Source organism: Saccopteryx bilineata, chromosome 12 (assembly GCF_036850765.1).
Source record: "Saccopteryx bilineata isolate mSacBil1 chromosome 12, mSacBil1_pri_phased_curated, whole genome shotgun sequence".
NCBI classification, from domain to species: domain Eukaryota; kingdom Metazoa; phylum Chordata; class Mammalia; order Chiroptera; family Emballonuridae; genus Saccopteryx; species Saccopteryx bilineata.
In genome coordinates this window covers 22,013,097-22,037,812 of record NC_089501.1, presented here as the reverse complement: position 1 = coordinate 22,037,812, position 24,716 = coordinate 22,013,097, and the positions used below count along the sequence as shown (strand labels likewise).

The 24,716-nt window shown below is 39.4% G+C and overlaps 1 protein-coding gene across 1 annotated transcript; it reads right to left on the bottom strand.

The window, feature by feature from the left end:
• Positions 1 to 4,175: 4,175 nt before the first annotated feature.
• Positions 4,176 to 24,331, bottom strand: HINT3 (histidine triad nucleotide binding protein 3). Its single transcript, XM_066248258.1, has 5 exons — positions 24,028 to 24,331; positions 14,558 to 14,675; positions 9,825 to 9,894; positions 7,568 to 7,694; positions 4,176 to 4,566 (listed from the first exon to the last, which is right to left on the bottom strand). Exons 1-5 carry the CDS (start codon positions 24,226 to 24,228, stop codon positions 4,534 to 4,536), a joined length of 549 nt encoding a protein of 182 aa, XP_066104355.1. The 5' UTR covers positions 24,229 to 24,331; the 3' UTR covers positions 4,176 to 4,533.
• Positions 24,332 to 24,716: the final 385 nt, after the last annotated feature.

Sequence of the window (24,716 nt, the reverse complement as noted above, 5' to 3'; positions counted from 1 at the left end):
GATCATACCTTTGGGTGTATTGCGAAACATCTGGAGTCTCCAAGGATAGGTTTTTCCATTTCTGGTTGAAGATCTTGTTGAGGTTGGGGGAGATTTGTCGGTATCGCTTCCTACTCCGCCATTACTCTGACCACAAAGAACTCTTAAAACTCAACAGGAAGAAAACAAAGAACTATTAAAAAATGAGCCAACAACTTTAATGGAGCCTTCACCAAAAAAGATATACAGATAGCAAATAAGCATGTGAAAAGATGCTACATATCATATGTCATCAGGGAAATGCAAATTAAAACAACAGGATACTACTGCATACCAATTAGAATGGCCAAAATTCTAAAAACTGACAATGCCAAGTTCTGGCAACAGGAATTCTGATTCACTGCTGATGGGAATGCAAAATGGTGCAGCCACTTTGGAAGACAGTTTGGCAGTTTACAAAACTAAACATACACTTACCATATGATCCAGCAATTGTGCTCCTTGGTATTTACTCAAAGGAGGTGAAAAGTTATGTTCACAAAAAAACCTGCATAAGGGGTTATAGCAGCTTTATTTATAACTGTCAAAACTTGGAAGCAACCAAGACATCCTTCAGAAGATGTGTATAAACTGTGGTACATCCTGACAATGGAATATTATTCCACATTAAAAAGAGAGGAGCTATCAAGCCATAAAAAGACGTCGAGGAAACAAATGTGTATTGCTAAGTAAAAGAAGGCCATCTTAAAAATACATACTGTATGATTGCAACTATATGACACTCCGGAAAAGGTAAAACTATGCAGACAACAAAAAAGATCAGTGGTTGCCAGAGGCTGGAGAAGGAGGGGTGAATAGAGATTTTATAGCAGTGAAAATCCTCTGAGTGATACTACAATGTTAGATACATCTCACTACACATTTGCCCAAACCTACAAAATATGCAACAGTAACAGCGAACCCTGAAGTAAACTACAGATTTGGGTAATGATGATGTGTCAAAGTAGGTTCCTCAATTATAACAAATGCCCCACTCTGATGGGGAGTCTTAATAGTGGGCGAGGCTCTGCATGTGTGGGGGAGGTGGTATACAAGAAATCTCACTTTCCTCTCCAATGTGCTGTGAACCTAAAAGTACTCTAAAAAAATCAAGTCTTTAAAAACAAACAAAAAGTTCAGAAAGGCAAAATTTGACACAGTATTTTTTCCACATTTATTCAGCTTTCTTTTAGCTAAGTACATTCTGAAATAGCTCATTATTAATAATTATATAATTCTTCTATTACAAACAAAAAATATAACATGCACAAATAATGCTTTTGATACTAATTTAAGCATTTTCAAGACAGCTTTTGAATTAACTATCTGTTGAGCTGATGTTATAGAGAGTTACCAGTTTCTTAAACTACTGAAAAAGCTGAGTAAATTTTAATTGCAGTAATTTGATGACTAATCTTTACAAGTAAAAGAAAACTGCCACTAAAAGTGAGAGGTTCCAAGGGTTTTCCAACAAAGAAAAACTTAATGTGAGAGAGCATAAACCTATATAAATTAAATCAACTGGCTAATCACATTTTTTAAAAGGTTCATAAGGCATTGCAAATTCCTTAAGTACTACATGTTATTATCATGATATTGTCAATTATATCATTTCAAGTTCACATAGTACAACATGGTGCACATATTGAATATTCCTTTTCTTTTTTTTTTTTTTTTTTTGTATTTTTTCTGAAGCTGGAAACGGGGAGAGACAGACAGACTCCCGCATACGCCCCACCGGGATCCACCCGGCACGCCCACCAGGGGGCGACGCTCTGCCCACCAGGGGGCGATGCTCTGCCCCTCCAGGGCGTCGCTCTGCCACGACCAGAGCCACTCTAGCGCCTGGGGCAGAGGCCAAGGAGCCATCCCCAGAGCCCGGGCCATCTTTGCTCCAGTGGAGGCTTGGCTGCGGGAGGGGAAGAGAGAGACAGAGAGGAAGGAGGGGGGGGGGTGGAGAAGCAGATGGGTGCTTCTCCTATGTGCCCTGGCCGGGAATCGAACCCGGGTCCCTCGCACACCAGGCCAACACTCTACTGCTGAGCCAACCGGCCAGGGCCTGAATATTCCTTTTCTGTATCTGGTCATATTTGAACTGATTTATATAACCTCACAGCTGCAAATCTGTGTAGGTGCTCAGCAAGCTAGTTAACAAAGCAGTACTCAAAAAACTGTAAATCTAATTTTGAGAGTCCATAAGCCCTACTCTCATATCCCTCTCTCCACCTCCAATGAGGAAAAGGGAATTTGGGCATTCATATCAATTATAAAGTAAACACTAATGGAAGCAAAACACAAGGAAAGTACATTTGGGTATCTTAACCTGAAGTCCCACTGTCTACTTGCCTAAAACTGAGTCTTAAACACTCAGTTCTACAGCCACCTCCTGTCAAAAGTGTTTCCCTCTACAGTGTCTTCTGTAGACTTTATAGCACTTAACACAATTGTAATCACTGGTTTTGTCTGACCCTGTATTATTCATTGATGGCAGTCCTTTGTCACTTCTGTATTTCCTAATCCTGGCAATGTCTGGTACACTGGTCAACAAATGCTCAAAAAATGTTTGCTCAATGAATAAATGAAAGAATAAACTAAACAATATTGATTCCAAATGTTTTAATTAAACATTGTAATAGTATTTTATTATTTAAAAGTATGTTTAATATTATACAAAAAATTAAGAAAACTAGTCATCTTAGCCAATTCTAACATTGATATTTTAACCCTTATGTCCACTTATATTAATATATATATAGTATTATCATACACTGGCACAGTGTAGAATTAGTTTTCAAACCTTAGTCTTCATTCACATAGTGATATTATGAGTCTAGATTAGCAACAAAAGAAATGTTTAATAAAATGTCTCATAAAATTATATATCAATAAAAAAAATTTTTTTATTATTATTAAGTGAGAGGTGAGGGATGCAGAGACAGACTCCTGCATGTGCCCCAATAGGGATCCACCCGGCAGGCCCACTGGGGGGTGATGCTCTACCCATCTGGGGCCGCTGCTCCGTTGCTCAGCCACCAAGCCATTTTAGCACCTGAGGCAAGGTCATGGAGCCATCCTCAGTGCCTGGGGCCAACTCACTCCATCTGAGCCATGGCTACAGGAGGATGGGAGAGAAAGAGAAAGAAAGAGAGAGAAGGAGGAGGTGTGGAGAAGCAGGTGGTCGCTTCTCCTGTGTACCCTGACCAGGAATCAAACCCAGGACTTCCATATGCTGGCCAATACTCTACTACTGCTGAGCCAACCAGCCAGGGCCGATATATCAATAAAATTAACATTATGCTATTAACATAAATTTTCTTAACCACAACTGCCTATCTCTGCTTTCAAACCAGGACATTTCATGATAAAGGCTAGATCTAATCACTTTTTAATTCTAATTTTCTTCTGGTATAATAAACAAGCCATAAAGCAAGTTTCTTCCAGCTTTAATAAATTAATATAACCATTTTATGTTTCTTCCCTGCTTATGTTCTTACGGATAAAATCCCATTACAGTGAATTCCCCCAGAGAGTCAAATTGATTGTTATTGCAGTCACTGTTTAAAATTATATATATTATACGGCTTTCAGGACTAATTCATTATGAATGTTAGGCTTCAAGAAGTGAAAACCAGCATCTGAAATCTGAGTAAAAAGTTACATACAGGGGGTCCTCAGGTTACGACACAGTTCTGTTCCCATGACAGTGATGTAACCCGAATTTTGGTGTAAGTCAAAACATACCCTAGCCTAAGTCACTTACCTATCCTAACACAGTTGTAAAATCCTAATCTAGAACATAAAAACACAACTAAGCCACAAAAAAGGGAAAAAGAACATAAATATACTGTATTGTACATTGTACTATAGTAACAGAAAAAATGTAAAAAAAAGTACAATGCTAACGGCATAAACCGAAACATTCACATCTCAATTTTTTAAAGTTTTTATAAAGTGAGTGTCATAAACTCAAAACGCTGTATGTTGGGAGTATTGTAACCCAAGGAACCTCTGTATATATACAATTCTTTCCATCAAGATCAGGGATCACAGTGAAACATGGTACTGTTTACTTTGCAATTTTATGTGCAAAATCATAGAACTGTCAAGAGACAGTTAATTTGTTTTTCTCTTTCATACTAATAAAGACTCCAACAAAGTACTCTCAATACCAGTTTATTCTTCATTATAAATGACTATAGTGAAAAATGAAAATATTTGAACTTTTAAAAAATACAGAGCCCTTCTTGATTAACAGAATTTGTTTTAATGGAATTTTATATATAGTATCTTATACCTTAGACAAGTAATCATTAAAACAGAGTAGTCAATGACAAAGTATTCACATAACTATATCAAAGATCTCAGGAAACAGACATTCAGAAAAGATTTAAGGTTACTCAGTAACAGCCTTTTATAAAACCCAATAAACCTTACCATTGTAATTTGATTTAAAAGGGATCAAAATATTAGTGTATGTTGAGCCAAGATTAAGAAAATCTTCCACTGTTGTCATTTTCATGTTCTTAGTTTTTCAATCAAATAATCAGCCTGCAATTTAAAAAATATACTTTTTATTCCAGGTATTTAAAAAATATACTTTTTATTCCAGGTATCATAGCCAATGTGAAATAATTCTACTAGCATCTCTATTATAATAAACCACAGCAGACGAGCTGGATAATACATATTCAGTTCCTAAAAAATCTAACAAAAAAACCCCTAAACTATTGTAAAAGTATTCTACACTGTATATAAATAGCATATTTTATCCACATTGCATAGTTATTAAAAAGTTTAAGAAAATAACAATAAATATAATAATAAAGTTTTAAAATGTACATTAGACAGAAGAACCTTAAATGCATATTACTAAATGAAAAAAGCCAATCTGAATTTGTATAATTCCAACTATATGAGATTCTGGAAGAGGCAAAACTGTGGAGATATTGAAAAGATCATTAGTTACCAGGGATTAAGGGAGAAGAACAGATGAACAGGCAGAGCACAGAGGGAGTTTTAGGGCAGTAAAACTATTCCGTATAATACTATAATAGTGGACACGTCTCATTCATTATACATTATCTAAACCAATAGAATGTACAACACAGAGTGAACCCTAATGTAAACTATGGACTTTGGGTTATATGATTTTTGAATATTATTTCATGGATTATAACAAATATATCACTATATTGTAGGTTGTCAATAGATTATGTGGGGAACAGGGGTATATGGGAGCTCTGTACTTTCCATTAAATTTTCCTGCGAACGTAAAACTGCCCTAACAAATAAAATCTATTTAAAAATTAAAAGTAAACTAAAGTTTTCTAGTTGTATCATTTCAGATACTTTTCTCAATCATCTTATATATCTGGAACAACATATAAGAGATTTTGAAGTATACTTTATTATCTTTATCTTGATTTTCAAAGCCTCATTTATACATTTACAGGTTTACCCTGACCTGTGGTGGTACAGTGGATCAAGTGTTGATTTGGAATGCTCAGGTTGCAGGTTCAAAACCCTGGGCTTGCCTGGTCAAGGCACATATGGGAGTTGATGCTTCCTGTCCTCCCCCTCTTCTCTCTCTCTCTTTCTCTCTGTCTCTCTCTAAAATGTATAAATAAAATCTAAAAAAATAAAGCTCTTTAATACACACACAGGTTTAAGAAGAGTTCAGGTTCCCAGGTTGAAGCATTAACAAATCTTATAACTTTGTTCATTTGTTTTTTTCCAACTAAAATTTTATGTGACAAAGTAGTATAAAAAGTTACAAAAATGAATGTTTTGTTTTTTAATTTTTTATTGCAGTAAAATACACAATTAAATTTGATATCTAAATCATGTTATTGAATACATAGTTCAATGGTATTAAGTGTATTCACACTGTTATGCAACCATCACTACCATCCATCTCCAAAGCTCTTTTAATCTTGCAAAATAGAAACTCTATATCCATGAAAAAAAATGGACTAAAAAGTAACTTCCATCCTCTCCCTCCCCACCATCATAGGCCCCAACAGCTGGCAATCACTATTCTACTTCCTGTCTCTAAGAGTCTGAGTACACTAAGTATCTCAGATAAGTGGAATCATATACTATTTGGCTTATTTCCCTGAGTACAATGTCTTTAAGGTTCATCCATGCTGTAGCACAGGTCAGAATTCCCTCCCTTTTCTTCAAACTCATTTTTCAAATAGTGGACATATATTAGTTTCAAGTGTGCAACAGAGATTAAACATTTATTTAATTATTTAATGACAGAGATAGAGACAGAGAGAGGCACAGATAGGGACAGACGGGAAAAGAGAGAGATCAGAAGCATCAATTCTCCACTGTGGCACCTTAGTTGTTCATTAATTGCTTTCTCTTATGTGCCTTGATGGGGGGAGCGCTACAGCAGACTGAGTGACCCCTTGCTCAAACCAGATGAGCCTGCGCTTAAGCCGGAGACCTTGGGGTTTCGAACCTGGGTCCTCCACGTCCCAGTCCAATGCTCTATCCATTGCGCCACCCCCTGGTCAGGCACAACATTTATATATTTTAGGAAGTGTTCACCTCAAAGAGTCTAGTAGTCTTCTGACACTATACATAGTTATTACAATATTACTGACTACATTCCTATACAGTACTTTACATCCCCATGACTATTTTACAAAAATGTATTTTTAATTAATTTTTATTATAAAAGCATGCCTGATGTAAAAAATTAGAAATGCAAAGAAGAAAAAAAATTCTTTATCACACTGATATTTTAGAGACCACACCAATTGTCCTACAGAATCTCCCACTATTTTATTTCAAATACACACACACACCCACACACACACACACATTTCTTAAATTATTTTTAATTAAATAAAAATATCTAGACAAATTGAAGAGGAATAATAAGTTTGAAATATAAATTTTCTAGAAATTAGATGCTTTTTAATTTCTTATGTGTTATGACTATAATAATATGCATCAACTAATGGTAATTATTTAATCTGCAACGGAATTATTATTCAGATATAGCATCATGAACACATAAAATAAGAAACTGGTTAATTACTAGTTAAGTAGCCCTGGAAGGAAAGAGTCATTTAATAGCTAAGGTTCGACTGTGAGGCCACAGGTCTATAACCAGCTGAATTCTATTACACCTTTGTCCTAGCAAAGCAGAATTTTGCAGTTATTTAGTTTGAAAGCTTCAACCTCAGATCTGGTAGTTGATACTACTGCTACAGCATTTTTTTTATGGAGTTTAAACTATCAAAAATTACAGTAACTCAATTTTTACAATAATGTTGATATAAGCATAGAAGCTGCAAGTAACATTTACTGAGTACTTACTATTTGCAAGGTAAGCTGTAAGTGCTTTACACGTAAATTATTTTATCAAATCTCTTATCAACCCTAGAGGCAGGTACTATTACCAAATAAATGCAGGTTATATGTACCTGTTAAAACAGATGATCAAGACTGTGAAAGCTGTTGCCAAGAAATGTAAAACTTCCAAAAAAAGACAAATATTTTTGAATGCTACTAGTATAATAATAACACTTACTGTGATAAACCAATAGGAATTCATTCTATAAACCAATCTTGAAAAGAAGCCAAACTGATCAACTGGGGCCAGAACATGAAGGTGCAAGTGGGAAATGGAACAGAATGGTGGCACATGGAAACCCATCCTATAGGAGAAAGGTAAGAGCTAATTAACAAATCAGTTCGAAAATAGTTTAACGCTATTTTTTACATGTTAAGACCCATAAATACTGAAGATATCCAAAAGAGATTACCAAAGGCAGATTTTCCACCAAACATGTCTTTTACTGTTTTTCTTGCTACAATTCAGAGTATTCACCCAGTTCCTCTTTTCATGTTTAAGTGCGCAGTAGCATAAACTCTTCATCAAGGAAGGCCTTAACAGCATATCATGCGTTAGTATAACCTTCATGAATTCTGAGTTGGTATTTCGTCCTATAACTTTCAGTATTTATCATATTAAGCTGCTTTAATTCTCCTAAGATATGCCTCTGCAATGAATCTGGTTTTTCAAAAATTACAGGACACTCAAGTATGGTTCCATTATTCCGGGACGCGGCCAGTAGATGGTGTGCTTTCTCCTTTAATAAAAGCAGTAAATCATTTCCTTACCAATCAATATTTCAGTAGTGAAATTAATTATTATATCATCATTAAAAACTTTATCATCACTTAAGTTTCTGTTTAATATTAAAAAGTTAAATTATAATTATTCATACTATTTTGCTTTATTAAAACATTAAAGAATTCCTTTCACTAATAAAAAAATTTAAATATGATTGACTCTCTTAAAAATCAATATACAGGCCCTGGCTGGTTAGCTCAGTGGAAAGAGCACCAGCCAGGCATGGGAACAACCCGGGTTTAATCCCCAGTCAGGGCACACATGAGAAGTGACCATCTGCTTCTCTTACCATTCTCTCTCTCTTCACCTCTTGCAGCCAGTGGCTCAACTGGTTCAAACATCGGTCCCAGGCACTAAGGATGGCTGGGTTGGTAGGAGTGTCAGCCTCAGGTGCTGAGGATAGCTCGGGTGATTCAAGCATCGGCCCCAGACAGGGACTGCTGGGTGGATTCCAGTCAGGGCACATGTGGGAGTCTGTCTATCTCCCCTCCTCTTACTTAAAAAAAAATCTACTTATCATTTTGCAAGTTCACATATTCTAAGCGGAAGGAAAAGTGCTATATTGTATCAATACAGGACTAACAACGTAAGTCAGATATGCAACACATATTGAAAAGCTTCCACCAGTACCTAAAAAAGGAGACTCACGTTTTCCCTCTGTGAAATATGAGTCATATAATGTAGAATTAAGTCATCTAAAAGCTAGAAGATTCCCTCAAACCTTTCATTTTAAAGATGGAGAAGCCAAAATCCAAAAGTTTAAGAGATTTCCTAAATTCATAATGTTCGGTAGTGACAGAGTTAGGATTCAGGCTTAGGGCTCTTGACGCCTGCTCCAGAGTCCATTCTTGTAACAAGCGAGCACTCCTATGACTGGGGAGGGATGTGCTGCATTTGGGGAAAGGCTATCAAATACCATATGTTCCTTGTCATTATCACTACTGGGCAGTGCTTACCGGTTTTCAGAGGATTTTCATAGTCTCATCTGTGTCTACAAGTAGGCAGAGCAGCTATTATCTCAGAGAGGTCTATACACACAGTGCAAGCACAGTACACAGCAAGTAGCACGGATAGCATTAGAATTCCCGTCTCTCTGAATTCCAGTCCAGAGGTGTCAGAGCAGCCTCCACTATACCTGCCTTGGGACTGCTCGGGTCACCCAAGGTATCAGAAATATTTTAAAAAGAAGAAAATCAGTTGCAAAATTGACCTATTTTGGACATTTGCTCAACCTTTAACAAATGCCAGAGTTTAGTCCAGCAGGCAACCAATTCAAAATAATTTCTTGCTGGAAGTATATAATAATGTATTTTAAAATCACATAAAATAAAATATTTTCTAAGGAAATTCAATTTACACACAATTTTATATGTACATATTGAACAAAGACACATGGACCTGTAACTATTTTACCTACGCACTGCTTGAATATACTTTTGCAAACTGTAAGTGGTGATTACTAGAAGATGTTGAGCTATGAGAGGAAGAAGGTTTTTAAATTAAATTTACACTACGAACAACCTATACACTCACTTTCAGGAAAACCATTTCAATTACGAAGTCTGCCACCTCTGCTTTCCTTTTCCACGAGGAAATAATATTTTAGAAAAACCAGCTATGAATAATGGTTTCTATATGAAAATATACATACCTCACATTTTTGAAGTCAGTGAAATTATTCTTTTCAAGAATGGTTTTTCCAACAGTAACCATGTTCTCAACTATAAAACAGGAAAGAAACTATATAACACTAGAGATATTAAGCTCACTGAAGTGTTATTTAAAATAAATTTTTTTATTTATTCATTTTAGAGAGGATGGGGGGCAGAGAGAGAGAGAGAGAGAGAGAGAGAGAAGGGGGAGGAGCAGGAAGCATCAACTCCCATATGTGCCTTAACCAGGAAGCCAGGGTTTTGAACCAGCAACCTCAGTGTTCCAGGTCGACACTTTATCCACTGCGCCACCATAGGTCAGGCCTTTTTTTTTTTTTTTTAATAAATTTTTTTTATTCTGAAGTGTTATTAATCTTAACTCTTTGGGTCCTAGTCAGAATTGTATCAAAATAGGTAAACATTTAAGGACACATTCAATAGCTCTACGTTACTGAGAAGTTTGCTTATAAACAACTGAAATGAAGGTTCAGCTTATCACAAAAGACCACACATAGGCTAACTCTGAACGGCTCTTGAGGGTATATTATCAAGTGACTACTTAGGACATCTGATCCTACTGATGCCTAATTCTAATCATAAGGAGATCGAGTAATTAAAAATTGTTTGAATTAAGAAGAGCCTAAATTAGGATCGTCAGCCTGGCCTTGACTAGGTAATGGGTGTATAACTGTTTGGGGTCCAAACCCCTGGCATCTTCATCCTCTCAGTGCTTTATGAGCTTCAGATGGAATATTCCTCTCCTTTCGAAGAATTCTGGTAACCTGACATCTTCAAAGCACAATCACAAACTTTAGATTTCTTTTGTTTCTGAAGGGTGTAATTAACTCTTTAAAAGGGGTAGAAGTGAGAGAATTTACATAGTTGTTATGAGGCTGTAAATTTGTTGCTAACATTTACTTCTCTAAATCAGGCTTGAAGCCAGGAGGCTGCCAGACTTCCATGACAAGGCCAGTACTATATTATCAAAAATAAGCACAAATTACTTCAAGCCAGAGTGTAATTGTTTTCTTTTAGGATACTACAAAGAGCCCCCAAATGTGGGGTGTGTGTGTGTGTGTGGCTGTTTTATCTTTTAATCCCTTTAAAAGACATATATGACTGTTTAAAGCAATCATTTTAACGTTGTAGAGGCTCTAAAATATATAGATAAATTAATAAAGTATAGCAAAGTTTTGCACATTTTTTATGAAGTGAAACAATGTTAACTCAAATAAGCTGTGATAATAACAGGATAAGTATTTTAATCTCTCTAAAGAAACCACTTTAAAAGTGTGAAGAGGAATTCTTAAAAAGGCAATAGAGCCTGACCAGGCAGTGGCGCAGTGGATAGAGCATCGGACCGGGATGCAGAGGACCCAGGTTCGAGACCCCAAGGTCGCCAGCTTGAATGTGGGCCCATCTGGTTTGAGCAAAAGCTCACCAGCTTGGACCCTAGGTCGCTGGCTTGAGCAAGGGGTTACTCGGTCTGCTGAAGGTCCGCCGTCAAGGCACATATGAGAAAGCAATCAGTGAACAACTAAGGTATCGCAATGAAAAACTGATGATTGATGTTTCTCATCTCTCTCCGTTCCTGTCTGTCTGTCCCTGTCTATCCCTCTCTCTGACTCTCTCTCTGTCCCTGTAAAAAAAAAAGGGGGGGGAATAGATGAAGCAAAATACTAAAAGAAAAAAAAAGGGGGATTCTCAACTACAAGAAGGCAGGAAAGAAGAAATGGCAACAGAAAAACAAATGGGGCAAAGAGAAAACAAATCGCACAATGGTAGACCTAAATCCAGCTATGTCAATGGTTACATTAAATGCTTAGGAACTAAGAACTCTAAGTAAAAGACATTTTCAGACCACATTAAAAAAATAAGTAAAGACTCAACTACACTGCCATTTTCAAGTCTTTAAATATAAATATTCAATTTGGTTGAAAGGATAGAAAATGATAACCAGTGTAAACAGTAAGTAATAAGAAAGTTGGAGTAGATAAATTAATACCATACAAACTAGACTCAATAAGTATTTCTAGAGATAAAGAGAGACATTTTATAATGATAAAAAGACTCAACTGAGAGAAAATAACAATTATAAGTATGTATTCACTTAAAATCAGATCCAAAGTACATGGAAGCAAAAACCTATTGTCTCTTTTCTATGTCAATGATATCTACTCTTCATTATTTTCTTCTTTACACAATGGTACCTTGACACACGAGTTTAATTCATTTCATGGCCGAGCTCATGACTCAATTTGCTCATGTGTCAAATCGAATTTCCCCATTTAAATTAATGGGAATGCAATTAGTCCATTCTAGCCCCCCAAAACCACATGAATTTTTTGTTTTATATGCTTTTAAATAAGAAGATGTACTTTATAAATAACAAATACACACACACATATATATAGATAATAAGAGAGAATGTAAAGAAATAAACTGGTTTATGAAGTATATTTACCTTCAAGGTCAGGCGAAGATGCTGGCAAAGGGGGGATACATTTGCATAACAATGGCCCTTCCCAAGCAGGAAGGTAATTAGCAATTTCACAGACAGCTGCCCAGTGCCATTTTTAACAATAAAAGTGAAGAACCTCAGAAAATACAAATATTTGCTCAACAATCATTATTTGTTTCCTTCACTGACTTTTGGCTTTTTCGCCATACTTACTTACCTCACTTTCTCTTAGAGGCCATTTCAACAAATACCTTTCCATGGAAGTTTGTTTCTTCCTCCCTTCCAGAACATTTGGCAGGCTATCTAGTGGAGGGCGGCGGAAGCTCGTGATTCAAATATCCATTTGTGACTTAAAGCAAAAAATCTCGCAAGTGACTACTCCTCTCTAATTACTCATGATTTAAAGTGCTCATGTGTCAAGGTACCACTGTCCTTATTTGGGTCTGGTTTGCTTGCCTCTTTCTAGCATGCTTAAGTGAAAACTAGGTGACTCATTTTAAACCTTTTCTAATATGAGCATTTAAAGCTATAAATTTCCCTCTAGGCACAGCTCTAGCTTCATTCCATGAATTACGGTATATTGTATTTTTGTTACGAATCAATCCAAAATTTTGACTTCTCTGACCTTTTTATTTAGAAGTTATTCAAAAGAATGTTAATTTAAAAGTATTTTTAGTCCAAGGATAAATTTTTAATTTCATTGTCACCAAAGAAGATTTAAATGATCTGAAATATATTTAGACATGTTTTATTGCCCAAAACATGCTCTATCTTGGTGAACATGTGCTCTTAACAAAATGTGTGTTCTATATATAATTAGGTGGAGTTCTAAAAATGTCAATTATAGTCACAAAGCTTAATAGTGTTATTGAGCTCTTCCATATGCTTACTGTTTTTCCAACTTTATAAAAAATATTAATTGCAAGAACTTAAAAATACTTATTATGGAAATACTCAAATGTACACAAAATCAGAAAGAACAGCGTAAGTATAATAAAATCTCAAGTACCCACCATGCTGTTTCAAAATTAATAACATTTGATTTGCAACAGTTATAAAAATTTTAATAAAAAAATAGAAGTACTAGAAAAAGAAAATTTCTCCCTTTAAGAAAAAAAAACAGTATAAAAAGAAATATAAAAGTATGTCAGTACTTAAGGCTATGATGGTGGCTGTTGCCAGGTAGTAATATTACACGCATACTGGCCTCCATCTGTTGGAATGAGTGTGAAATGTATTGACAGAACTACAGATGACTAAGGGAAAAAACTGGTAATTCAGTAGTCTAAATATTAATGAACTACACATTGAGGTTTTCTATCAAAGAGATTTCACTTTTAAACATCCAGCCCAATTTATCTATCTTGCTAACTACCTGAAAATATGGAGCAAACTAACCTCAAATCCTGGTGACAAAGGCTATCAAAGCAGTTTGGAAATGAACTTAGAAATATCTCAGTAAATGATAACTGAGAAGTCACAGAAATCATAAGTAGAAAAATACAGGATAATCCTGTAAAAGACCAAATTCAGAACCTCCTTTCAGAGGCTAAAAGTTCACACTACAATCTCATCTACACAAAAAACTACAAGGCAGGTACCAACATGGTCTCACTCCCAGGCACTATGAGCTCATATGCTACATCATAACCTATCTGTATGTAATTTTTCATGGCACTTTTCATTTTCAGGGTCAAGAAAAGCCACCATTTAAAAAACGTAAAAAGCATTATCTTTTAGAGAGTTTAAAGAGTAAATAAATCCTGAGAAGGCAAGGTTCTTTGGAAAAGACAATAATGCTGGGAGAAAAAGAAGACAGCAGGAAAAGAGAGAGACCCAATATGAGCTGGACTGACTCCACAACAGCCATGTGCAGGAGTCCACAGGAGCTGAGCAGGGCTGCCGAGGACAGGACACTGGACACTGCTCATCCAGAGGGTCTCCTGGAGTCAGAGCCAACTCAATGGAACGTAAGAACAACATATCTGGGATTTTACTTCAAACCCACTGTGGGAGAAGATTAACAGATGAGAAAAGACTGGCCATGAGTTAATAAATGTTGAAGCTGGGTGATAAATATTCAATACATGGAGATTATACTATTTTCTTTATTTTTGTATATATTTAAATTTTTTCATAATGAAAGTTTCAAAAAAGTCACACTGCTCCTTTTCATAACACCTGATTAGACGTTTTCTTTTTAATTGCCATTGCTATCACTGATGCCAATTTAAGATGATAGAACCACGAAGAATTCTGTCATCACCTTACCAAGTTCTATTTGCTCTTTCTTTAGATCTCTGCAGGTTCCAACATGCTTCTTTGGCACCACAAGATAATGATGAGGTGCTGCTGGTTTGATATCTTTGAAGCAAACTAGGTCTTCATTCTAAAGGAAAAAACAAAAACATAGTTTGTTAGTGAATTTTAAAAAGAATTAAATGCTATTCTGGTATGTCTTAAATATCATAAATCTCAGTCTGATATGAAAATGGTAGTTCTGTTACAACTAAGATCCACTGGGCAATTTTGTGATTATGAATTCAGTACATAAAGACAAGCTTTAGCTTACTTCATGAGGTGCTCATTTATTCCAGAGAATAAAAAGACTTATATAAAGTTAATTTTAGGAAAACAATTATGAATAAAGTTCATTAAAACTTCATTATCAGCAAACCTAGAAAGTTTTTCTTTTTAATTATTATTATTTCAGTGTATATTTCTCCATCTCTACCCTAAGGTGTGATATGTACTTTGAGAGATGTGGCTACAGAATCATAGCAAAATTGATAAATACTTTTTTACATTTAATTTCTTTCCAAAGCAGCATACTCCTCAATATTAACAAGAATATCATCTAGCATCTACATATCCAGAGGTTACATTTTAAACATTTTTTACAGCCATTAGGTACAAATACCTTTTCTTTCTGTTTACTTGCCACTTTATAGCATTAAAAGGCCTCTGAAGTCCTGACCAGGAAGCTCAGTTAGAGCATTATCCTGATACACCAAGGTTGTGGATTCAATACCGGGTGAGAGCAAATACAAGAATCAACCAATGAATGAATAAATAAGTGGAACAATAGATTGATGCTTCTCTATGTCTGTCTCTCTAACTCTAAAAAAAAGGCCTTTGAAATGTTCAAATTCCGCATTATAGTACTAAATTATGTGCCCAGTGCATTATATCAGTTTTCTGGTTTACATAGTCCATACAGTAATGTAAAGGAAAAAAGCAAAGGAAACAAAAAAGGGAGTTTTCCAATCTATTAACATTTGAGTTTCAAGCTTTTCTAAGAGAAAAATATATATTCCCTAAAATAACCTTATTCAATATCTTATAAAAAAAATTAGCCAAAATTAAATATAATAAAAACCGGTATCAATAAGCATAGGTTCCCTCTGGAAAATTCCCACAATACAACGTAGTTCATCAGTTCTCCATTCCAGGATCCAAAATTCAATCTGAATGAGGCCCCATATCCAAGCTAGTAATCTTGGTTTCAATGAGAATGGTGAAAGGTAATTCTATATATTACATCATTAATGTCCTTATCACTGTCCATACTGCTCATATCCGCTTCAGGTGACTGACAAGTTGTGGTGAGAATGACAATTTTTGTCTACTATAGCTCCCACTAGAGCCCTAATTGAAAAGAAAAGTGGCAAAAACAAGGTATTATGTAATCCCTTCCTATATTATATTAAGACTTCTATTACATACCCACAAGCTGACGACCCCACATTCAATCTGGGGACCCCATGCTCAAGCTGGCAACCCCTTGCTCAGGCTAGTGACCCTGCACTCAAGCTGGATGAGCCTATGCTCTCAAGCCAATGACTTCGAGATTTCAAACCTGGGACCCCACCATCCCAGGCCAACGCCCTATCCACTGTGCCACCACCAGTCAGGAAAAAAACATATTTTAAAAGTTTCTTATGAGGGAAGAAGAACAGAGTAGAGATGACAAGAATAGAAACTAGATTTTTCTGAATGTACTTTGCTTCACACTTTTGACTTCAAAATGTGAAAAATTTAACATATATTTCTGGATTAAAAAAAATAATAGGTGGTCCATACAAATTGAAAGCAAAAAGAAACAAATGAACCTAACTGTATGTCATGTTGGTAGCATAACCACACACAGGAAAGGTGATGTCAAGTGACTTTAAAATACAAAATTTTGACTATCCATCCCTAATGACACACACTGAAAGAGAATTTTTTTATTTGCTGCTTTCAATTCAAATCATAACAAGCTTCTCAAAGTGTGGGAAATGCCATATTTATCTTTGAATTCTAAATGAACAGTACATACTAACCCTGCAAAACTGTTGAATAAATAAATGACAGTTGCTTAAACAGAAAGATGAAGCTACCAACACCCCTCCTCTATGCCTTAAAAGTACACGGTGTCACTAGGCTTTCAGATACTTTCCAGTAAGAGAGAAGGCTTTTTCATGATCTTTTAGTCTGTCTTTGCAAAACACCTTAAGTTGGAATTATGGCCATTATTTGATTAGAACAGTCTTCTCAACCTTTCCTCATTATCGCACCCCCTAAGGCATGATTTTTTTCCTAATTCCCCCCCCCATCCCATGATATTTTAATATCACAGCTATATTATATATCTACAGGGGTATACCCTGTACAATATATCTATACTTTATATAAATAAAGAATAAACATTTGTCTGCTTCTTTTCCTGCCCCAGACAAGTACATCAATTTTTACCCTTCCTGAAAACGCATGAATTAGACAAACAGCTAGTCTATCTTGATTTTATTATCAGCACTGAATCTAACTATCTGGGCTAAGCATCAACTTAAATACAACAAATAAACTGTGGTGAAGAACGCAGGTTGGCATACTACCTCCACTGCAAATAACTCTGTATTATAGAAACTAAATAAGCTAAAAAATCCCAGAAGGAATTCAGATCTTGCCAAGTAGATGTACTTAGGATGCAGGTGCTTTAAAAAGCTAACCTGCCCTGACCAGCTGGCTCAGTGATAGAGCACCAGCCCGGTGTGTGGATACCTGGGTCAACTCCCAGTCAGGGCACACAGAAGTAACCATCTGCTTCTCCACGCCTCTTTTCTTTCTCTCTCTCTCTCTCTCTCTCTCTCTCTCTCTCTCTCTCACACACACACACACACACACACACACACACAGTCCAACACAGTCTTTCTCTCTTCCCCTCCCGCAGCCATGGTTCAACTGGTTGATTGGTCGAGCCCCAGGCACTGAGGACGCTAAAAAAAAGCTCAGTTGTAAGCCTGGCCCCAGATGGGGGCTGCCAGGTAGATCCTGGTGGGGGCGCATACAGGAGTCTGTCTATTTCCTCTCCTCTCACTTGGAAAAAGAAGAAGAAGAAGAGAGAGGGAAAAAAAAGCTGACCTGAAGCAAAGGTAGCTGTCGCTTCTGCTAGTTCCAGCTGGCAAACGTCGCTTCTGCTAGTTCCAGCTCTCTAAGACTACAGAGACAGTTTCTCCGCCCCGCCCCCCCCGCCCCATCCCCCCCCCCCCCCCCCCCGCCCCATTCCAACGTCTAGTCACTAGCTTCCTGGGAGAGAAGAGACAGGCATGAGCCATCTTTTTCTGGTATCAGCATGGACCAGCAGTGTGGACCCGGCAGATGCAGCATAGCTCTGAAGCAGTGCTGTTTCTCAAAGGAGACTACAAATATGTACGTGCCCTTGTGATTGTGGATGCTGCAACACAGGAGGTCCAGACCTGGTAAAACAATCCAGTATTGTTGCAAGATCCCAAAGAAAGCACAAGGAGGGCTAGATGGAGTGGATATAGCCTTTATTACTTACATACAGGGGCAGCACCAATGGCGGCAGGTTGGTGAAAGTTCTGCACCCACTGGGTGGGGTCACAGTTTAAATAGCTAAGCCCTGGGCAGTTAGTTACTCAGGCAAAACTGTTTCCGTGCAAGCAAGCAGGTAAACCAGGGTAGGGGTAGGGGGAAGGGTATGTGCCATTCTGTGTTCTTTCTCCTTGATACATACCTGGTGACTCAGTTCCATTGTTCTTAGTAAAACCTTAGTTACAGTTTTACTACCCTCTATCCCATGGCTCACAGCCAGTATCTGCGGCCATGGCAACATGTAAACGGGGGAGGGGAAAGGGCCACGTCCAGCAACTATGCTACTGACATTTAAAACCCAGAGGTCTTGACCTGTGGTGGCGCAGTGGATAAAGCGTCGACCTGGAAATGCTGAGGTTGCCGGTTCAAAACCCTGGGCTTGCCTGGTCAAGGCACATATGGGAGTTGATGCTTCCAGCTCCTCCCCCCCTTCTCTCTCTGTCTCTCCTCTCTCCCTCCCTCTCCCTCTCTCTCTCTCTCTCTCTCTCTCCCCCCCCTCCCTCTCCCTCTCCTCTCTAAAATGAATAAATTAAAAAACCCAGAGGTCAGTGACATGAAGCTTCCTGCGATAGACAGAATAGGTAGAACCCAGCACAACACAGTCCAACCAAAAATGCCAATAGTACTGCTGTTGGAAAAACCATTCAAAAGTGGCAGTAACCCTGTTTCCTCTTGTCTGAATCACACCTCCAGAGAATCGTCATGAGTCCGGGTTCCGCGGGCAGTCCTGACTGCAGCAGAGAAGACAGCTCCCAGTGGGCCAGCTCTGCACTGCTGTTCTGGGTGGCGCTCTTGGAGGCTTTTCTAGAACCTGCTCCTCAGCCTGGCAATGACATTTTTTAAGCAAATATCTGTCTATAGCAAATCAATTTCTGCTTAAAATAGAGTATTTTTTCTTTCCTTCAACTGAGCCCTGACTGGTATGTAAAGCAAATAAAAAGAAATAACATTTGAAAGAACACTTGAATACCATGCCTTCTGAGGTGTAGGGCAATTTTGATTCAAGAAGGGGGAGAACATTCAAGTTAAACTAGTATTTCCTCATTATGGTCTCAGACGAAGTGCAAATAAACATCTAGCCCAGTGTTTCTTGGGCAGTTTTTCATTACTGCCCCATATTAGGACATTTTTAAGCCTCCCCCTCCCCCATCATACCCCATGGCATTTTATTACCACAGATACACTCATTGTCTGCTTATATGCTCAACATATAGCTTTGCCTCATACATAAAAAGAGTAAGATATTGCCCTCCAAGAACCAATACTCACCCCTTGAGAGTGACAGCTCCCTCACTGAGAATGCATACTCTGGCCTTTGCTTAAGCTTTAATTCTTCACTACACAACAAGGAAAACACCATACAGAGGTTACAGGCTGAGGACTCTTCTCTAGCTAACCACAGTGATGCTGGTGACTCAAATTCTTCCGACTCAAATTCTCTTCTCTGCACTTTAGTATATTACTTTACATTATATAAACCCAACAATTTCCAAATGTTTACAACAAATATATTATTAATACAATATAAATACAATACAAATTAAATATTAGGTGACTACTCACTTGCTAAAAAGATTTATCTTTAACCTTCAATTATTGAGCTCTTATATATCAAATCATCTTAGATTCGATGTGAAAAAGATACAAAACTTTTTGGAGCACTCCGCACACGTATGTGCATATGCTGTATTAATGGACTACTCATGGATTCATCCTGTGCCCCCTAGTCAGGGTATAAATTAGTTAAAAATATTTACTGTGTCTAATTTCCTCTATAAAAATGTCCCCCAAGTCTTCATATAATTTACTCTGAGAATGTTTCTTTTTTTTTTTATAAATTTTTTTTTTTACAGAGACAGAGAGAGAGTCAGAGAGAGGGATAGACAGGGACATACAGACAGGAACGGAGAGAGATGAGAAGCACCAATCATTAGTTTTTCATTGCGCATTGCAACACCTTAGTTGTTCATTGATTGCTTTCTCATACGTGCCTTGACCGTGGGCCTTCAGCAGACTGAGTAATCCCTTGCTCAAGCCAGCGATCTTGGACTCAAGCTGGTGAGCTTTTGCTCAAACCAGATGAGCCCACGCTCAAGCTGGCGACCTCGGGGTCTCAAACCTGGGTTCTCCGCATCCCAGTCCAATGCTCCATCCACTGTGCCACCGCTTGGTCAGGCTGAGAATGTTTCTAACAAAGAAAAAAATGCTCATCCCACCTCCCTCTTCATGACTATTTTTAGACAAAGCTTTCCACAACTACTAGTATTAATTTTCTATTTGTTTTCTTCAACACTGGTACCAGAGTGTACAAAATTTGAAAGCAGTTTCTAGGAATTGAAGCAATATTGAACTCTGCAAAGTTAACAAACTCACTTTCCTTCTTGCTAACCTAACTTCATACTTAGTAAAATAAAGAGTCAGTGACGAGGCAGAGCGGGGCCCCTTCTGACGCTGTGGATGGGTCCAGCAGAGCCTACCTTGCAGGCAGCCAGCTGATGTTCCTGTTCTTTCTCCCTGTCAGCCGTCCCCATCTCCACTTCCTTCCCCTACTCAGCAGAGATTTCTCAGTCTACCACTTCGGCCAACCTTAGCCAAACAGTCTTAGCTTTGTCCCACTATATTTCCATAACACCCACATGGCCACGCCACAATCCTGGGTCAACACAACTTCCAGCTTACATGAAACCAGGCTTAGCCTGCAGCTGGGAGGATTAAAAAGAAAAACCACAGTGAGCAGACATTATATATACAATGTACTCAACCTTAGCTGACCCTCATCCCTACACCACAATCCTTCTCGGTCCCAATCCTCCTTCCTGGCCTCCAGAGAAGCTTCTTCAAACTTTTCACTTCTTAATAACCAGGTAATTTGCTCCTTCAAGCCTTCACTCAAATGCTGTCCTCTTCACATAGCTTTTCCTGATGAATATTTAAAAACTGCATATCTTCCTCTTGTATTTTTCACCACCTAATAAACTATGTATTTTACTTGGTATTTTGCTTACTGATGATCGCCTGTGCTCATGAAGACAGAGATTTCTGCACGTTTTGTTAAGTGCTGGATCCCACTGCCTCCAACAGTTCCCCGAGCAGAGAAGGTGCTCATTCACATACTGAGTCTAGAATAAGTGGCTGAGTTTTCTCTTTCTCAGGGACAAAGCTCTCATTTTAAACCTCTCTCCACTGGCATCTGCCCATCAGGATTTACATATGCCAAAGTCTTCACTGCTTTGAAAAGCTTTCTCTCAACTCCAACTCCTCCTGCAGTTATCACTCCCTTTCCTTCCTTCCCAAGACTGCCAAACTTCCTTCACAAGTTGTCTGTAGTTGCTCTCTTCAATTTGTTCAACCCCAGGTTCTTCACAATCAACTATCATCTGCCTTCCGTCTCACTACTGCACTGCAACTGTGCGCCTAGAGGCGAATGACCATCACTTTGGGGACAACACTAGTTCTAATCTAACTTGGCCTCTCCACAAACAAGCAGGACAGTCACCTAACCCAGACCTGAGAACTAGAGAAGGCTGACACAGCTGCCAATTCCTTTGGTCTTGACATACTCCCTTCTCTGAGCTTTCCTACTTCTCCTTCTATTTCTTTGTTCTTTCTCTGTCCCATTTTCAGGTCCTTTTTCTCTGCCTCTCTCTTATAATGTCAGTGTTTTGTTTTGTTGTTTTGTTTTGCGAAAGAGACAGACCAACAGACAGGAAGGGAGAGAGGTGAAAAGAATCAACTCATAGTTGTAGCACTTTAGTTGTTCATTGACTGCTTCTCATATGTGCTTCGACCAGGGGATTCCAGCCGAGCTGATGACCCCTACTCAAGCCAGTGACCTTGGGCTAAAGCCAGCGACCATGTCAATGAGCCTGCGCTCAAGCTGGTGAGCCTGCACTCAAGCCAGCAACCTGGGGGTTTTCAGCCTGGGACTTCGATGTCCCAGGTCGACACTCTTATCGACTGCATCACCACCTGGTCAGGTAATGTCAGTGTTCTTTAGGATTCTCGGTAGGTCCTCCTTCACTTCTTACTCTATATCTCCATCCTGGGTTATCTCCTCAATTTCCATCTATAAACTAGCAGTTCCTATAATCTGGCTACAAATCCAAATTTCTAGAGTGCCAAACTATCTAACCATTTGCTGAACATCTCTACTTAGATACTTCACACTCACCTCAAACGCCACACTTCCCAAACTGAATTCATCACTCTGATACTTCTCACCACTCACCTGGCTATCTGCTCTCCTCCTATATTTCCAGTCTTAATGAAATAGAACCAGGACTACCAGTTACTCCTAGCCAGAAATCTAGAAATCATCCCTGACTTCCCCCTTTCTCTGCCTCCTTTCCTACATCAGAATCAGGGTTTCTCAGCCCAGGCACTATTGACATTTTGGGGCTAGTTAATTCTTTGTTGCAGGAGGCTGTCCTGTGCATTGTATAATACTAGCAAGCTTGGCCTCTACCCATTAGGTTACAGTAGTCCTCCCTGACCCCACAACTGTTACTATCAAGTGTCTCAAGGCATTGCCAAAAGTCCCCTGGGGAACAACTGCCCTAAGTAAGTCCTGTTTTACCTCCTAAATATCTTTAAATTGATCCACTTTTCTTCATCCCCACTACCACATTCTTATTTCAGGCCATCATCAGGCTGGGTTACTTCAATAGACTCTTAACAGATCTCCATGCCTCTAGATTGGTCTCTACAGAATGGTCCCAGAATGATCTTTCAAAAATCAAACCCCTTCCTCCAACCCAATATTAAATAAACACTGTGAAGCTTCCTTTCATTCTTCAGATAAAAATAAAATTCCATGAAATGAATTACAACACCTTTAAATAGTCCTTTATCTCTCCTGCCTCATCTTTCATCCCAAACTCTATACTCCACAGTTAGACTGAATTTCTGTCAGTTCTCCTATGGCACAAAATGAACCTCTGGAGGCGATCTCTACCCAGGACACTATTTTCTCGCCTGGTTAGCTCCCACTTCACGTCTCAATTTTCTGGAAAGAATTTCCCGGACCCTTTAAATCTGGGTTAGGCGCCCCTCCCACAGGCTTGCAAAATACTGCAGGCGGTGAAATCATCTCACAGGAGCACCGGGCAGGGTGACCAGCTGCCTCCTCTATCGGTATTCATTCCACCCTTTAAACTGTAAAATCTGGACACAGACTATCGTTTACTTACCACTGAATCTCCACCACTAATTTGAATGAACGAATGATTATACAAAGAAAATCTTTGGATTCTCAAAAGATTGTTTCTTTAAAGACAAGTAGAACCGACAGAAGAAAGCGTGTATCCGATATCCGTTCTTAAATACCTGAGCCAACACTTCGTGGTCTTAACAGGTGCACGCACTACAACCACAGTGCTTCTAGGAACTGGACCCTGCAGTGGGAACCGGGGGCCCGGGTACCACTGTGACCGCAGATCTACTCCCCCCGGCCTATTTTCTGTCAATCTAACGACAACACAAAAAGCATTTTTCACAATTGCTATTATCAATTTGCTCCCAGTTTTCGCCTCGGTATCAGCATTTGAATGTGCAGAATGGAAAAGCAGTGTTTAGAAAGGCGGGGGGGGGGGCGGTCTGTTACAAAAAAAGCAAAGGCCATAAGTGCGATTTTCTGCCAAACACTTGGGTCCCCGCGGGGCCAGGCCCCAGTGCCCCGCTTCGTCACTCCGCGTCCCAGGCTCGGTGCAGAGCGCTGGGGGCACGCCCGCCCGGAGGAAGGCGGCCGGCCACCGACACGGCCCAGGCCACCGACACGGCCCAGGCCACCGGCGCCTCCAGCGCCTCCCGCCCCAGGAGCTCGGGGGACGGCCGGGTCCCCACGCCGGTCGCTCGAAGCCGCCCACCTCACAATGCAGGAGTTCGGTGCCCGGTTCCTGCCGCCGCGCAATCCGGCAGAACACGCACTTGCTATTGTAGTCTTCGGGCGCCGGTGACTTCGGGGCGACCCTGGAGGAGTCCGATGAAGACACCGTCGGCTCCGCCATCGCTGCTGCCTTAGCGCCGGGATCTGACTCCGCGCTACAGCGCGCCTGCTCGTCAGCCATCACCCCCGCCCCCGCGGCCCGGAGCCTCGGCTTCTCCGGGACTGCCGGCCCGACACCGAGTCCGCTTCTGCACCTCTCGGCTTTACCTCGAGGCGTCGCCCTCTCGTGGCGCTGGGCGGAGCCGAGTTGGGCGCACGCGCCGATCAGGTTGACGCTAGCGGGAGGGCGACGCGGTGCTGGGCCTCAAAGCCAGCGGCTGGCCTGCAAGCCTACGGCCACGAGGGGGCGCGCGAGCACGCGCAGGGCCCTACCGGGAGGAGCCAGAGGCGCAGAGGAGGTGCCCCGCCCGCCGTGTCTCGTTGGTACTGATGCACGACGTCCTCCAAGACGCAGGAGCACGCCCCGCGTCGTGGTGACATCACCAGCGCGCCCTAACGTCCCGCCAGACGAGACCTGTCGTTCTCTTCCCAAAGCCTGTGATGTGGGAGGGTCTGCGAGTGTATTACGCTGCCGTAAAAGACAAAGGATTTTAAAAATTCGTAGGTCTT

Excerpts from the sequence above, each read along its gene's own strand:
- HINT3 (XM_066248258.1), bottom strand. The coding sequence starts at position 24,228 with ATGGCTGACGAGCAGGCGCGCTGTAGCGCGGAGTCAGATCCCGGCGCT. Across the intron at positions 7,695-9,824 it reads ACTGACTTCAAAAATGTGAG|GATGGGTTTCCATGTGCCAC; the intron begins GTATGTATATTT and ends TTTCTCCTATAG. Across the intron at positions 4,567-7,567 it reads ATTCCTATTGGTTTATCACA|GCTGATTATTTGATTGAAAA; the intron begins GTAAGTGTTATT and ends TTTAAATTGCAG.